Source organism: Pinus tabuliformis, chromosome 5_2, assembly GCF_031772625.1.
Source record: "Pinus tabuliformis cultivar Carrire ecotype Pingquan chromosome 5_2, CPIR1, whole genome shotgun sequence".
NCBI lineage: Eukaryota > Viridiplantae > Streptophyta > Pinopsida > Pinales > Pinaceae > Pinus > Pinus tabuliformis.
The window spans coordinates 178,374,508-178,389,806 of record NC_142306.1 but is presented as its reverse complement, the minus strand read 5'-3'; the positions used below and the strand labels follow the sequence as shown (position 1 = coordinate 178,389,806).

At 40.3% G+C, this 15,299-nt stretch overlaps 1 protein-coding gene across 1 annotated transcript in view; it reads right to left on the bottom strand.

The window, feature by feature from the left end:
- The window catches only part of LOC149158122 (uncharacterized), a 430,324-nt gene extending 415,547 nt beyond the window's left edge, over positions 1–14,777 (bottom strand). Inside the window, exon 1 of the mRNA XM_089436138.1 lies at positions 13,271–14,777. Coding sequence (XP_089292264.1) covers positions 13,271–13,284 — 14 coding nt within the window. The 5' untranslated portion in view covers positions 13,285–14,777. The remainder of the gene's footprint in view (positions 1–13,270) is intronic.
- Between the last annotated feature and the right edge of the window lie 522 nt (positions 14,778–15,299).

Here is a 15,299-nt window from a genome sequence, read left to right as displayed (position 1 = left end):
TATATCAACTAATGTTATGCCACTTACAATGATGAACCAATTAAGCCTGTTACCCACCAAAAGTGGGTAACCCCATAGAAGAAAATTTTCTCCTATCTTGGGCAGAGTGCCAACCAGCAGCCCTATACATTGCTCAGTTATGATGATATGCCACATTCCTATGCCATTTAGACCAGTTATACACCTCTCACCATCTGGCATTCCTCTTAAAGGAAAGTGGGTCACACTCGGCAGGTACTTTTACCATTTTGCAATCAACTGCTTTTAGTTAATGATTTGGGCATTCTAACATCTAATGTCCCCAATTTTGGAGCATTGCCCAATTTTGGTAAAATTGATTAAAAAAGGGAAAATAATATTTTATTTGAATGGGGCAGCAAATGATTATTTTATTGAAAAGGCAGCAAAGGCTATTTACTGGAAAGTGGCCCCAACTAATAAAATACTATTAGAGAAGAAATTCTAGGAGCTGCTAGAGAAATTATAAAGAAGGGAAAAGAGCCATTTGGGGATCATCCTAACTTGCCATTTCTATTCTCAGCTGAAGAAGAGCTCAAGAGAGTTCAACCAGAGCGTCTCAAGGGAGATCCTCAACCCCACTTAATTGCTACCCTAGCTGGTTTTCCCTCCTTCGGTGGAAATTCTTGCCACCCTAGTGGGATTTTATTTTTGTGCTTATTTCTGAAGATCTAACGAGATTTACTGAAGGGGATTACTTGGCATTTTAATTCAGTTTTGTAGGGCAATTCTTCCTACTTCAAAGGGGCCGAGTATAATTGTTGCTAGGAGCATCGAACACCAAATTGAAAAGGCAGTTCTGGGGAATGTTTTCTTGTCCCAAAGCATCGAATTCCTAAGGCCAAGATCCATCTTCCAGAAGGGATGAAATGCAAGAAGTTTAGAGGGATGAAAATCTTGTTTCCAAGCCAGATAGAATTGCTAAGTTCAGGAGGCTGAGTTCTCATTTTCAAGCCAAGGGAAGGACATATTCAATAATGCCGAGCAGCCATTCCTCTTCCAGGATCTGAGACCGAAATTGATAGACCAAATGAGGTCGTATTTCTCTTCATTTTGGATCAAGGGTTCTAGTGCCAAGCTCCACAAGTTTTGCCAGAAGTAAGAGGCCAGATTACAAGCAGAGACAGGGACCGAATTATTGTGAGTTCCAGTAATAGTTCCAACGTCGAATTGTTGCTCCACATAGGGAGGTCGAATACAAATGTGAGACAGATAAATCAAGGTCCTACTGAGCCATATCATCATAGTAGAAGTGGATCGAATCATCTCCCAGATTTGCACAAAGAGGGAAAGACCAAATCAGTGAAATCTACAGCAGTATACTTGGTGAAGGCCGAATAGTATTTGTGGAGAAAGGTATGCTAAGTGGTTGACATTTGAAGGGCGAGTTTACCTTTCAAATGATGTGCATACCTCTATAACCCAGGGGCAGCCAAAGTCGAGTTACCTCTTGCTGAAAAGGGGACAAGAAGATATTCATTTCAGCAGCAGAGAATGTGTGAAGGAAGAACATTAGCTTTGTCCTGTAGCTGAAGATCATACATAGAATGGACCAAGAGGATCATGGGTTCCATCATTTCATGCAAGAAGGACTTCATTTGAAGGGCAGCGTATAATCTCCACTCTTAGATGAATTCCTTGCTGAAGAAGACCACGTATTAATTACACATTGTTGTACGATTGGACTGAGTGGAGTTCTGGTCCTGTGTAGGCATCTACAACTAGTACACTCCCTATTATACACTGGTATTTCGATATCTCAGTTCTCATTTTGGCTAGAATGTATGCACTGTTGAAATATGTAACTAGGTTCGGTCTTCATAATGACATATGTAATCATGATTTTATGTATTTGATGTAATGAAAAATAAATTTATTATTGTTCGCCTTGAGGCATTGGTTTCATGCTCAAGTACATTTATGTTTAGGTCTAGCTCCCATTGTAAGCTCTTAGGGTTTGTCATTTGAGTCTACAAGTCAAGAAAGTTATTGTCATGGTTGGAAGACCCTTCTCAGGCACGTTACATATTATTTGAGTCCATGTTAGAGTCAAAAGACCCTCCAAGACCAAGTCTATCAAGAAAGATCAAGTCGGCATTCTAGAAAGATCAAGTCGGACTACTAGGTGACATGTCGGCCAAATAAAGGGACTATTCAAACTGCCAGAAAGCATATATATATGTGAGCTCGACTTCATTTGGAAAGAGAGAGACAATCATCAAGAGATTCAATCAAGAGAAAAACAGAAGAACAAAAGGAAGTCGAAATACTTAACCAAGAAGAAGAGAAGGATAATAATGTTTAGGACTGTCTTTTGGGCTCAATCTGTTCACACATGCGAAAGTTACAGGGTGTCATCTACTGTAGTCGAATCATGAATGTCATGTTGATTTGGGGTAGCATCGGATGCGCTCTAGGCCTCAAATTTTGCAGGGAAGCTTGAGCACGTGTATTCCAAAGAACCCAGAAAGCGTTTTGGGAAATTCCACCCAGAAGTGATTTTATTAAAATAATTAATATTTTTAATGGGGTTCCTAAATCTAAACTTAGGAAAATTAAAATATTAACGGGTATTAATCTAATCAGGGGTGAAACTTCTAGAAAAAGCCATGGATCAAGACAAAAAGATCTGAGCCTTTGATTATGATTTAATCTAGGTTGTTGGTTGCCCAAAAGGAAGATATAAAGGGCTTGAGGGTCATTTGGAAAACACACCCAGGCAAATACTCAGTTGCCCAAGTAAAATCGATTTTCTCACTGGTCGAAGTTCGACAAGAGAAAATCAATTCAGAGGGAGAGTTGCAGGTGGAGGAGAGACAGAGAGGGTTCAGCATTAGTCAAGGAGGCAGGGACGAAGACGCAGAGCAGCAGAAGGGACAGCGTTGGGCAGGCTGACATTGGGAGAGGCAGCGCTGGCCTAAGTGACACAGGCATTACGCAAGCCAATCCAGAGGCCAAAGAAAGTGACGTTGGGCAAGCCAAAGAGACGCAGAGGGTGGAGGAACCTCTCTCTCGGGTCAGATACTTGTTCAGGAACGTCTGTAAATATTTCTCAGAAAGCCTTGTTCTATATTGCTGGGTGTAATTTGTACATGTTGATTTTTGTTGAAGAATAATAAAACCCTTATCCGCTGCACCGAATTTCCCGCACTGGGTCTTTCCGGGGACAATTGTCCAAAAATAATTGTCATTGTGTTTGTATATGTGCCAGCATTTTACTTACATTTACTTTTTGCAATGTTTTAATTGTGAAGGCTGCAGTAGAATATGTTTCGATATTTGCCGTAAGAATACAGTAGATAACTTATTTCTGAGGTAATAAGTAGAAGAAATCATATTAATCACTGCAGTAGGATTTCCATTTTAGAAATTTTCACATGGTATCAAAGCTACAGGTAAGGAGAAGAGAGAAGTTGGAGGATCCAGCGCTGAGAAAAGAAGGGAATTCGAAATTCCTGCAAGGGCAGAAATTCGAATCTCCCAGAGGATTACGCAGTTCAAACCAAAGAGATTGGATTTCGTGGGAAAAATCTCTCTGAGTGAGCGGACAAAGAGGTAAGTCTTTTCCAATCGAAATTTATCAGTGATAGAAGGGACAATGCAGCAGAAGATTCAGCAAGGAGGACTATTTCAGGTGGGATGTAGTTTTTCCTACAGCAGTTGCTGGGATAGGTTAGCGTCAGAAATTGGCACAAAATGGATACTCAAAGTATCTCATATTTATCTACCAGATTAGATGAAGAATCCGCATGCCTAGCTAATTCAGCATCAGCAGATATTTGGTACATTGATAGCGGGGCTTCAGCTCATATGGCTAGAGTACGAGAACATTTCTCGAGCTATCAAGAAGAACAGATGGAATTCCAAATAAATATGGGAAACATAATGAAATGTACTCCAATAGGGAGGGGCACCATAGCTTTTCAGATGGAAGCAGGGACCAACATCCGAGCCACCAATGTTTTGCATGTGCCAAGATTAGGAATGAATTTAATTTCAGTGTCCCAGTTACAAGACAATGGATATGATGTATACTTCATTGGGAAGAAAGTATAAGTTAAGCATCCAAGCTAGAAGAAGAAAAAGCAAATTGGGGTTCGAAGCAACAAGTTGTATAGGTTGCAACTCGAATCGCCAATGGCACTGATAGACAGAAACTATAATGGTGAGAAGGAGCAAAATGAATTATGGCACAGGCGAATGGGGCACTTACACCATGGAGCACTGAGGATGCTCAGAGAGATTGTTACAAGGGTACTAATCTTTAAGTAGTGACATGATGACTTGTGCAGAGGATGTGCGCTAGGAAAGTATGCTAAAGCAACTTTTTCCGGAAGTAACAATAGAGCAAAGGATGTATTAGGATTAATACACTCAGATATTTGTGGTCCTATATCCACAAGGGCTCTTAGTGGTGGCGAATACTTCGTCACTTTTATCGATGATCACTCCAGGAAAACTTGGATCTATTTCTTAAAGACCAAGGATGAGGTCATTGATCGTTTCCGTGAGTTTAAGGCTCTTGTTGAAAATATGACAGGGAAAAAGACAAAGGTATTGCGTTCAGATAATGGTGGAGAATATACAGACAAAGATTTCACATATTTCTGAGCAAAGGAGGGCATCAAAAGGGAGTGGATAGCTCCATATAATCTGGAGCAAAATGGAGTGGCAGAATAGAAGAACCGAACAATTGTTGGGGCAGCAAAAGCCATGTTGTATGATCAAGATCTACCTAAGTATCTATGGGCAGAAGCTTGCAACACGGCAGTATATATCCAGAATAGAACTCCTCATAGAGCATTGGGGAAGAGAACGCCTGAAGAAGTATTCACGGAGAAGAAGTCAGAAGTCAGTCATCTCAAGATATTTAGAAGCGTGGCTTATTGCCACATTCCAGACAAGAAGCGCAACAAACTGAATCAGACTACAGAGAAGGGGTATCTCATAAGATACAACGAAACCTCAAAGGCATATAGAATCTACATTCCAAGCAGTAGGAAGATTGTAGTAAGACGAGATGCTAAGTTCATGGAAGATAGAGCTTTCAAGAAATCTCATGAAATGCCTGCAGAAGATCAGTCAGGAGATGTTCCGTTAGTCCAAGAGCAGCAGGGGCAGCAAGAAGGACAGACAAGAGAACATACATCTAGGTCGAGTACAATGACCAGTACCAATATTTCCTTAGAGGGAGGAAATTCATATGCTTCTCAGCAAACGGAACAACAAGATCAAGAGGAAGAGTTGGTTGAGCCTCCCACCACTAGTGGTAGAACGAGCAGAGAGGTGCGGCAGACACTGAGGGACGCAGAGGAGTTTGTTGGAGCTCCTAGAGCCGAGAAGAAGCAGTGTAGACAACCAAATAGATACCAATCATTGGTAGCTCAGGTTGGAGAACCCTCTAGCTTTCAAGAAGTTGTTCAACACCAAGTATGGGTGGATGCCATGGTGGAAGAGTACAACTCCATCATGACAAATGATGTCTAGGAAGTAGTACCTAGACCAGAAAATAGATCAGTTGTAGGATCACGATGGATCTACAAGATCAAGTATGTTGCAGACGGCAGCATAGAGAAGTACAAGGCAAGGTTCGTAGCAAAGGGGTATGCTCAGAAAGAAGGGATAGACTATGAAGAGACCTTCGCCCCAGTTGCTCGTTACACCTCTATCAAATCTGTTATATCCCTAGCAGCTCAAATGGGATGGGAGATTCACCAGATGGATGTCAAGACAACATTCTTGAACGAAGTGATAGAAGAAGAGGTGTATATAGAACAACCCAAAGGCTTCAAAACTCATGAAAAGAAGTCTCATGTTTGCAGGTTAAAGAAATCCCTGTACGGGCTCAAGCAGGCACCTAGAGCATGGTATGGTCGAATTGGTAGTTACTTGCAACAATTAGGATTTGTCAAGAGTGATGTTGATCTCGATCTCTACTATTTACTGGTAGAGAATGAGCCATTTATCCTGGTACTATATGTAGATGACATGTTCCTAACTGGATCATCTAGGCTCATCCAAGACTGCAAGAAGAATCTTGAAGTCGAATTTGACATGAAGGACTTGGGATTGATGCATTATTTTCTGGGGTTGGAAGTTTGGCAAAAGAATGGGAAGATCTTCCTTGAACAAGGAAGATATGCTACAGAGATTCTGAAGATATTTAGAACGCAGGATTGTTGACCCATGGCTACTCCCATGATCACAAACTGGAAGAAAATTGATGCATCAGAGGATAAAGAAGTAGATCCCACCTTGTACAGTTCATTGGGTCGCTTATGTATCTGGTCAACACTAGGCCAGACATTTGTTTTGTTGTCAACACTCTTAGTCAATTCATGGTGGAACCAAAAAGGGTGCATTGGGCAGCAACAAGACACATACTTAGGTATGTACGTGGAACAGTCGGATATGGGTTGAAGTACTCTAGAGGGGAGGATATCAGCTTGAATGGGTTCACCGATGCAGATTGGGCAGGTAATTCAGTAGACCGAAAAAGTACCTCAGGGTACTGCTTCAGTGTTGGATCAGGGATGATATCCTGGTGCAGCAGGAAGCAAAAATCGATAGCACTAAGTTCAGCAGAAGCCGAATATATGGCACCTAGCACAGCGATGTGCGAAGCCATATGGCTAAGAAAATTGCATGTGAGTGTTGATTTTGGGTAGCATTGGATGTGCTCTAGCCATGAAAATTGGTGGAGAGGCTAAAGCACATGAAATCTCCAAGACCCAGAAATGGTTTGGGCAGATTCTAACCAATTTGGGAGATATTAAAATAATTAATATTTTTAATGGAGTTCCTAAGTCTAAACTTAGGAAAAATAAAATATTAATGGGTATTAATATAAAACTGGGTTAGAAGGGTCCAAAAGTCATGGATCAAGCCAAATCTAATCTTAGCCGTTGATTAGAGATTTAATCTCAGTCGTTGATGGACCAACGAGAAAAGTATAAGAAGAGGCTTGAGGGTCAATTGGAAAACACACTGAGGGAGACCAGTCAGTTCGATTTCTGGAGCGGGGTTAGCTGAGAAATTCGAACTAGTGGTCTGGAGAGCAGCAGGAGGCAGCAAGTACGGAGCAGAGAGTCAAGAACAACACCAGGAGACCAACGCAGAGGTTGGAGAGGCAGACGCAGAGGCAACAGCAAACTGCGCAGTCACTGGAGGGCCTGCGTGGGTGACGCAGAGAGGCCCAGTGCTGACGCAGAGAGGCAGGGGCTAACGCAGAGTGTCTGGGAGCTACGCAGAGGTCAGCCAGGCTAACGCAGAGACTAGAGAAGTGCTGGAGAATTTTTCTCTCTATTGGGTAAGCCAGTTTGGCACCCTGTTGTACTGAAGAATTGCTAAATAATAAAATCCTCCCTTGCTGCACTAGTTTTCCCACATTGGGTTTTTCCAGGGATTGTTGTCCAAAATATCTGTGTCGATTCTTGTGCATGTGTTTGTTTCTGTATTATGGTGTGATATCTGCAGCAAAATTTATTTTAATGTTTATTGAAGGAATTTCATAAATAACTTATTGGAAAATAAGTAGGTAAAGTAAACCAGTCGTTGCAGTGATAGATTTTTCACAGTGAGCCTATTCATAAAAAGGATGGAGGCGACCAATGTTTACTACGATAATCAGAGTGGCATCAAACTCTCTGAGAATCCAGTATTTCATGATCGGTCTAAACATATAGATATATGTTGTCACTTTATCAGAGGTTGTGTTCAACATGGGGCAATATAGCTACAATATGTTCCCACAGAAGAACAGGTGGCCGATATACTCACAAAGGCTCTCAGAAGAGCTAAGTTTACTCAGTTCAAAGAGGAGTTGGGTATGGTTGAAAATCCGTTTCAGTAGCAGCAGCAGGTTGCAGTGCAGGGACGATTGGCAGTGGTAGTGCCAACAACAGCACAGATGCAGCAATTCAGAGGGAGTTGTAGTACAGATGTAGCATTGGCAGTGGCAATGTCAAAGGCAGCAGTACAGTTGCAGCAGCAGCGCAGTTGTTGGTGGACAGCATGTCAGATATCAGCAATGCAGAGGACGATGCTTCAGAGTCAAAGCAATATGCAGTAGCAGTATATTGCTAGAGCACATCTCTAGCTAAGAGGGAGTGTTGATTTGGGGTAGCATTGGATGTGCTCTAGGCCTCAAATTTTGTAGGGAAGCTTGAGCACATGTATTCCAAAGAACCTAGAAAGCGTTTTGGTAAATTCCACCCAGAAGTGATTTTATTAAAATAATTAATATTTTTAATAGTGTTCCTAAGTCTAAACTTAGGAAAATTAAAATATTAATGGTCATTAATCTAATCAGGGGTGAAACTTCTAGAAAAAGCCACGGATCAAGCCAAAACGATCTGAGCCTTTGATTACGATTTAATCTAGGTCGTTGGTTGCCCAACAAGAAGATATAAGAAGGGGCTTGAGGGTCATTTGAAAAACACACCCAGACAGATACTCAGTTGCCCAAGTAAAATCGATTTTCTCACTAGTCGAAGTTCGACAAGAGAAAATTGATTTAGAGGGAGAGATGCAGGTGGAGGAGAGACAGAGAGGGTTCAACATCAGTCAGGGAGGCATGGACGAAGATGCAGAGCAGCAAAAGGGACAGCGCTGGGCAGGTTGACGCTGGGAGAGGCAGCGCTGGCTTGAGTGACGTAGGCATTGTGCAGGCCAGTCCAGAGGCCAAAAAAAGTGACGTTGAACAAGCCAGAGAGACACAGAGGGTGGAGGAACCTCTCTCTCGGGTCAGATACTTGTTCAAGAACGTCTGTAAATATTTCTCAAAAAGCCTTGTTCTATACTGCTGGGTGTAATTTGTACATGTTGATTTTTGCTGAAGAATAATAAAACCCTCATTTGTTGCACCGGTTTTCCTGCATTGGGTTTTTCCGAGGACAATTGTCCAAAAATAACTGTGTCATTGTGTTTGTATATGTGCCAACATTTTATTTACGTTTACTTTCTGTAATGTTTTAATTGTGAAGGCTGCAGTAGAATATGTTTCGATATTTTCTGTAAGAATACAGTAGATAACTTATTTCTGAGGTAATAAGTAGAAGAAATTATATTAATCACTGCAGTGGGATTTCCATTTTAGAAATTTTCACATGTCACAGTCATCATCACTAGCCGAGTTTTGAATAAAGGAAGTTTCCTTCTCAAGCCGAGTTGTTAAGGAAGCAAGTTGAAGATAAGCAAAGAAGATAGAAGATGAAGTTGCTCATGTTTTGTTCTCACGTGTTGTTCTAGGGTTTCTAAAGATATCGAAAGGTTGCAGTGCAAAAGAAGCCGAAAGTTACAATCAAGGTACAGGACTGATCTTATGATGTAAGGAAGAAACTTGGGTTGACTTTACTAGAAGTCAAGTTCTACAAGAAGAATTGAGACTTGGTCTTGGAGGGGTCATTTGGTCAAGGGTCTAGGTCTTGGAATTCATCAATTGAAGATTCTATAAGAAGAATTTGTGTGGGTTTTCCTCTCAGTTTGGAGAGGTTTTGGACCTAGCTGATCGCCTATATCTTGTGTCCTTTGTCTTATTGTTCTTTATGGTTTGGTAACTTTTTGATGAAGTAAAACTCTAATAAGCAACAAATGAAAGAAGAAGCTAAGTAATCAAAGTAAAAATACATCACACGTTGTTATCACAATAAGAGAAATCACCTACACTTGCTGCCCCTAGATTAACATGCACCAGTGATATGTTTGCTTAAGATTTACTATAAGTGGATATTTATTGTTCTCAAATGCTCCCCTCATATGTATTTAGAATTTTCATGAGAATTTAATTCTGAACTATGAAAGAGATATCCATAGTACATCAACTGCAAACTGCTTGTAAGAAACCCTCAGTGAACTAAACCAATCAAACTCAGAATATTAGTGGGTTGTTTTGAAGATATTCTGGAAGGGAAGCTTACATAACATGGGTAAAGGGGTCATCTGGATGATTGACCAATCTTGATTGTAAACTTGTTCTCTGACCCTACCAGGGGTTTCGTATTTGACCTTAGTCTAGTGGGACCTCCTCTAAGGCCTTAGGATTATAGGAAGGGCACAACTTGGGAAACATGGATTGAATTAGTGTGTCCATAACCATTCCATACTTACCACTCTCCACCATTCCCTTGGTTTCAAATCCAACCTTCGGGTTTGTTGTCATTGTTTCAATGGGATTTAGCACCCTCAAATATGCACACTTGAGCTAAGGCTGAAAAACTTTGCCCTGGAGGTTGATGTAGCTAAAAGGAAGGTAAAAGCATAAGATGGCCACAATAAAAGAAAACAAAAAGTTAAAATGCAAAATATGGTCGAGGCATTGATTATCCAGGGAAAAAGCCTAGCATGAGCTCTACTTCCCTCATTAGCCATCACCCAGTTCTTGAGCCTTAAATGCCCCATCACACAATAAAGGAACCCTTGTATGTCCCAACCCTGATGAACAAGAAGATGACTGATAATTAAGGGGTAAATCAATGTTAATTCTTTAAAAGTGTAATGTCCCCTTCAAAAGGACATACACCTATCTTGCCAAAACTCTAAGTGTTTTGTTGATGAGTTACATCGAACAATTAATGCACCAGTATTTCATCAACCCCTTGTAAGAAAATAAATAAAATGATTACAGCAAAGGAAATTATTCAAGCAATTGAAATTTCTATAGTGTTCCTTTCATAGTTAATTCTACAAGCAACACTTATAAACAATGTTCGACACACAAATAAATAAGACCCTTGCTCAATAATATTCAAGAAACGACACATTACATTTGTTGCTTGAATATCAAAACACCAACTAGTTTTATTAAGAGAGGAACAAGTAATTACATTCACTTAGCTTCGCTATAAGAATTCGTCTTCCCGGAAAAGAGAGAGAGACTACCATAACTTAATTGAGTTACCTTATATCCATCCTTTTGTTGTTTCCTTATGCTCCAGACAATTGACTTAGCCAATTAAATCCTCAATTCACTGCTTCAAGATATCTAGCTTTGCAAGATTCAGATTTGTCCCATGGTCCACCAACTCCAGGGGTTTCCACTCCCATAAACTCAAATACTCCAGCTACCGGATTCGGCCCTTCCTCAATTTAATTGGAAAATTGGTCTGCCATGAATAACAAACTGAGAACTCAACCTTCAATTCGATCCAGGGTCACAACGTCATCAACACTTGAGTCAACCCTGCAATGCATTAACTCAACCTCTCAAAACCAATTGGACTCCCATCGAACTTGGCATATAATACTTGATCCCTTAAATAGATCGGCCCTCCAAATGAAGACATGATTTCCTTAATTCATCAGCTTCTTCAAATTAGATTTTTGGCTAGGGTTTCGAACTGCACAGAGAAATAAAATTCTAACCTAACTAATATGTGATAGTCATAATAAATGCATCAATAAGTGTTAGAGTAGTTGTGCATCCAAGTGTTAGAGTACTTCAACAAATATCTTCAAGTATTTTTCGATGAAAGGTTAACTCAATGTCAAGTAATGGTCAAAATATAAGAAAGGGGGAATGTATGAGATGTACCCTCCTAACCAATCAACCAATAAAATCATCATCACTGAAGCCAACCTCTTGGAGAGGTTAGACCAATCATACATAAATATAAGTGTAAGCATCATCACTAGATGTCCATTGGTGCACTAATCCATCAACCATGAAGATATACTAAATGAATGAGCCCTAACCACTAATCTACACAAGAAATGAACCTCATCCATTCAAAATACTCGCACAAACAAATGGAAGTGACATCTTCAAGTCATAATAAATGCATCAATAAGTGTTAGAGTAGTTGTGCATCCATAAGTTTTAGGGTACTTCAACAAATATCTTCAAGTATTTTTTTGTGAAAGGCTAACTCAATGCCAAGTAATGGTCAAAATGTAAGAAAGAGGGAATATATGAGAAGCACCCTCTTGAGTCCTAACTAATCAACCAATAAAATCATCACCATTGAAGCCAACCTCTTAGAGAGGCTAGACCAATCATACATAAATATAAGTGTAAGCATTATCACTACATGTCCATTTGTGCACTAATCCATCAACCATGAAGAGAAACTAAATGAATGAGCCCTAACCACTACTATTCACAAGAAATGAACCTCATCCAATCCAAAATACTCAGCACAAACAAATGGAAGTTACCATCTTCAAGTCAATACATCGAATGAAGATACCATCCCACAATTACCTAGAATGTGTGATGATAATCACATGTATCCCTAATGCAATGAGGTGTAACAAGTGTCACACATGGCACCCCACAAAAAATAGCAAGATGAAGACATCTCTCTCATAGATCTATAGATTTACTTGTTCTAGAAAATCATAGATCTATAGATTTACTTGTTCTAGCAAATACAATAGTTTTTCTTATAACAGATGAATTAATTGTTCCAATGACAACAATAGTTTTTCTAGCAACAGATTTAACAGCAGCAAAATTAGTTTATCAATGATTAGCAATTTCAAAATAGTGCCTCAATTTCAAAATAGTGCCTCCATCTAGCTTGCATTTATTGGCCACTAATTCTTTGAAAGTTTGGAGGATTAGCAAAATGTTAAGGTTGAATCCTTATTCAACATTAGTGCCATTCACAACACGAATCTTAACGATTCATATGATTACAATTACAACAGGTACTTACTTCCCCAAATGCAGCCTCCAACTCCTGCAAACATCTAGCGTAACAATAATAATATAACTGGACTTCCCATGATCAAGTCATGGTTGAAGATTCAACCCACTTCTTCCTCTACAGAGAGTAACATGACTAATTTGTGCAATACCTTTATGCAGTGTCGCTTCATGTTCAATGATCACAACAACTACCACCACTACAAATCTTGATTAGTCGAAAGAGAGTATGGTTGTGCTCACAAATATTCAATCTTTAAATCCCTCTAGAGCCCAACTTCTCAATCCACCACCTTGCTAGCCATTGGTCCCAACCACAACCCAAAATATTACCTTCAACACCTCTTTCTCTAATAGAAAGAAGAATCTTATCCTAAACAAGACAACTACTTCAAAAGTAACTACTTCAACACATTTGGACAATGGAATTCAATATATTGGAGTAACCAAGCATAGGTGGACAAGCATTTTGAATTTCATTTGCAAAAGAGAATGGTAGACATGCAAGGGATAGCAAGTGTGACTATCTGATATTCAAAAAAATATAAAGAAATAGAGGACCCTCAAAATTAAAAGATCAAAGAGGGTGAATACATAAAAGCTTACCGCGTCAAGCTCATGAAGTGACATCAAAGTGAATATTCAAAAGTTGTTGCAGAAGATGCTCCCATTCAGTGTCAAGTTGGGCTAAAAGCAAAACCAACGAAATCACTTGAAGTGGAATCCATGCTCCATTCAAGAAAGCACTCTCGAATCTGGTTATCATTTTCAACACCTACAAAAAACATTATTTCAAGGACCCCGTAGTATTCCTCCTTTAGATAGCAAGGTCATTTGCAGCAATGCACACTAGCTCAGTGTTTCTAGAAAACCCTTATTGTGTAAACAATCTTAAATATGGAAATGATATTATACACGTGAATTTCCCCCACTGCGGGTGCGTAACCATGACACCGCTCGGCGAGTGTACGGCGATGAAGGAAGGCGAGGGACATCTGGATAGGCCATTAAATCCCTAGCACGCCGGCACTCAATTCAACCTGCTTCACATTCACATCGACTGTGATAGATTGTACCTTGCATATCGTTTCACCTGTGGGAACATCAGGGGAATTACTTACTGGATCGTCGTGAATCATAATTATTCATCAGTGTGCCATTATGAAATCATGCGAGTTCAGATCAAGCAGGACGGCGCTAGGGTCAGATTGAGCCGCCATCCCCCATCGCGCCACCCTATAACTACGCCACCTTCGACTGCGAATTGGATGTCCGCAATAATGGTGAGTATGGTGTTATCTTTAGGTAGAAGCCATGCCCTTCATGCTCATCCTCTCCTCCCAATCGTCAATTGGCCCTGTGCGAGCTTACTTTGGTTGTCGAGGTGATGGAACACTCTCATTGCAGTGGGCATCGCACTCAGACCCTCCAGACCCCAATATGCTGGTTGGACATGATTCTTATAGTGGCATCCTGGCCTTACAGTCTTTATCTCTCCCTCTAGTCGCCTCTCCGGGTTCATTATCATTCACAGGCTGTAATTTGCAGTATAATGTGCATGGGCACTCTCGTCATCCTCGCATGGACATGGCTCCGAAATCTGGGGCGGAATTGGAAAGCATTTCTCCTAATGCAATCATGGAGCCAGCTCGATCAATGATTCTGTTCCTTGCCAAACAATTCTACAAATTTGGGCTTTCAACGGTCGGCTCTATCATTGTGAGTCTGGGCATACCTACTGGCCGAGAACAGGGGACTCAATTAAATTCTTCCATATGAAATTCGATAGTTTGTTCCTCCCCTCAAGAGGAACAGCCAGCAGAACTCAGTGGCAAGTTCTAAGTCGAAGGCTCGACAATTCAAGTCTCCGCATGCCTGCCTCACTTGGAGTCACTCATCCAGCAACTCAAAGGTGTCTGTCGGTTCCCAGTGAAGGTTCCGCGGCTCAGATGGCAGAGCCTACAGATGGACATTCCCCTACTCACGCTGGGGTCAGCAGTGTAAAGCAAGCTTGTGGCCGAAAGGAGTTTCAAAGCTCACAATTTTCTTCAAGCGCTCATGCCAGGGTCAACTCCAGGGTCAACTCCAGGGTCAATTAAGTTCACAGTTATGTAACTTTTGCCCATGTCTCAGTCTTTTCATTTTTTTCATACTCAGTCAGGCTCTTCCTCTACAGGAGACCAACCTTTTTGTAATCAGAAATTTTGTAGCCATGCTACGCACACTCAATATTTTTTATCAGATAGCTTGGGTGTTTTTGGGCCAGTTTCCCATCAGGCGGCCCATAACACTCGAAAAGACGTATAGATTTTGCCTCATAACATAAAGTCGATCCATTACAAAAAAAAATATTATACATGCGAATTTCACATTATCTAACATTCTTCCTAAACCAAGAGAAAAGTAAGAATGCTTCATGCGAATTTCACATCATCTCACATTCTTCTTAAACCAAGAGAAAAGTAAGAATGTTTTCCATCTTAGCCCATAGGAAATAGTATGTAGTATGGAACCCAAAGGATAGTAAATAGTATAACTTAGTATGTTAGTTTGGTAATTAATAAATAGTTATATATATATATATAATATAAAATAAATATTTTTATTATATTTTTGTTTTTAGGATATTTGGTAA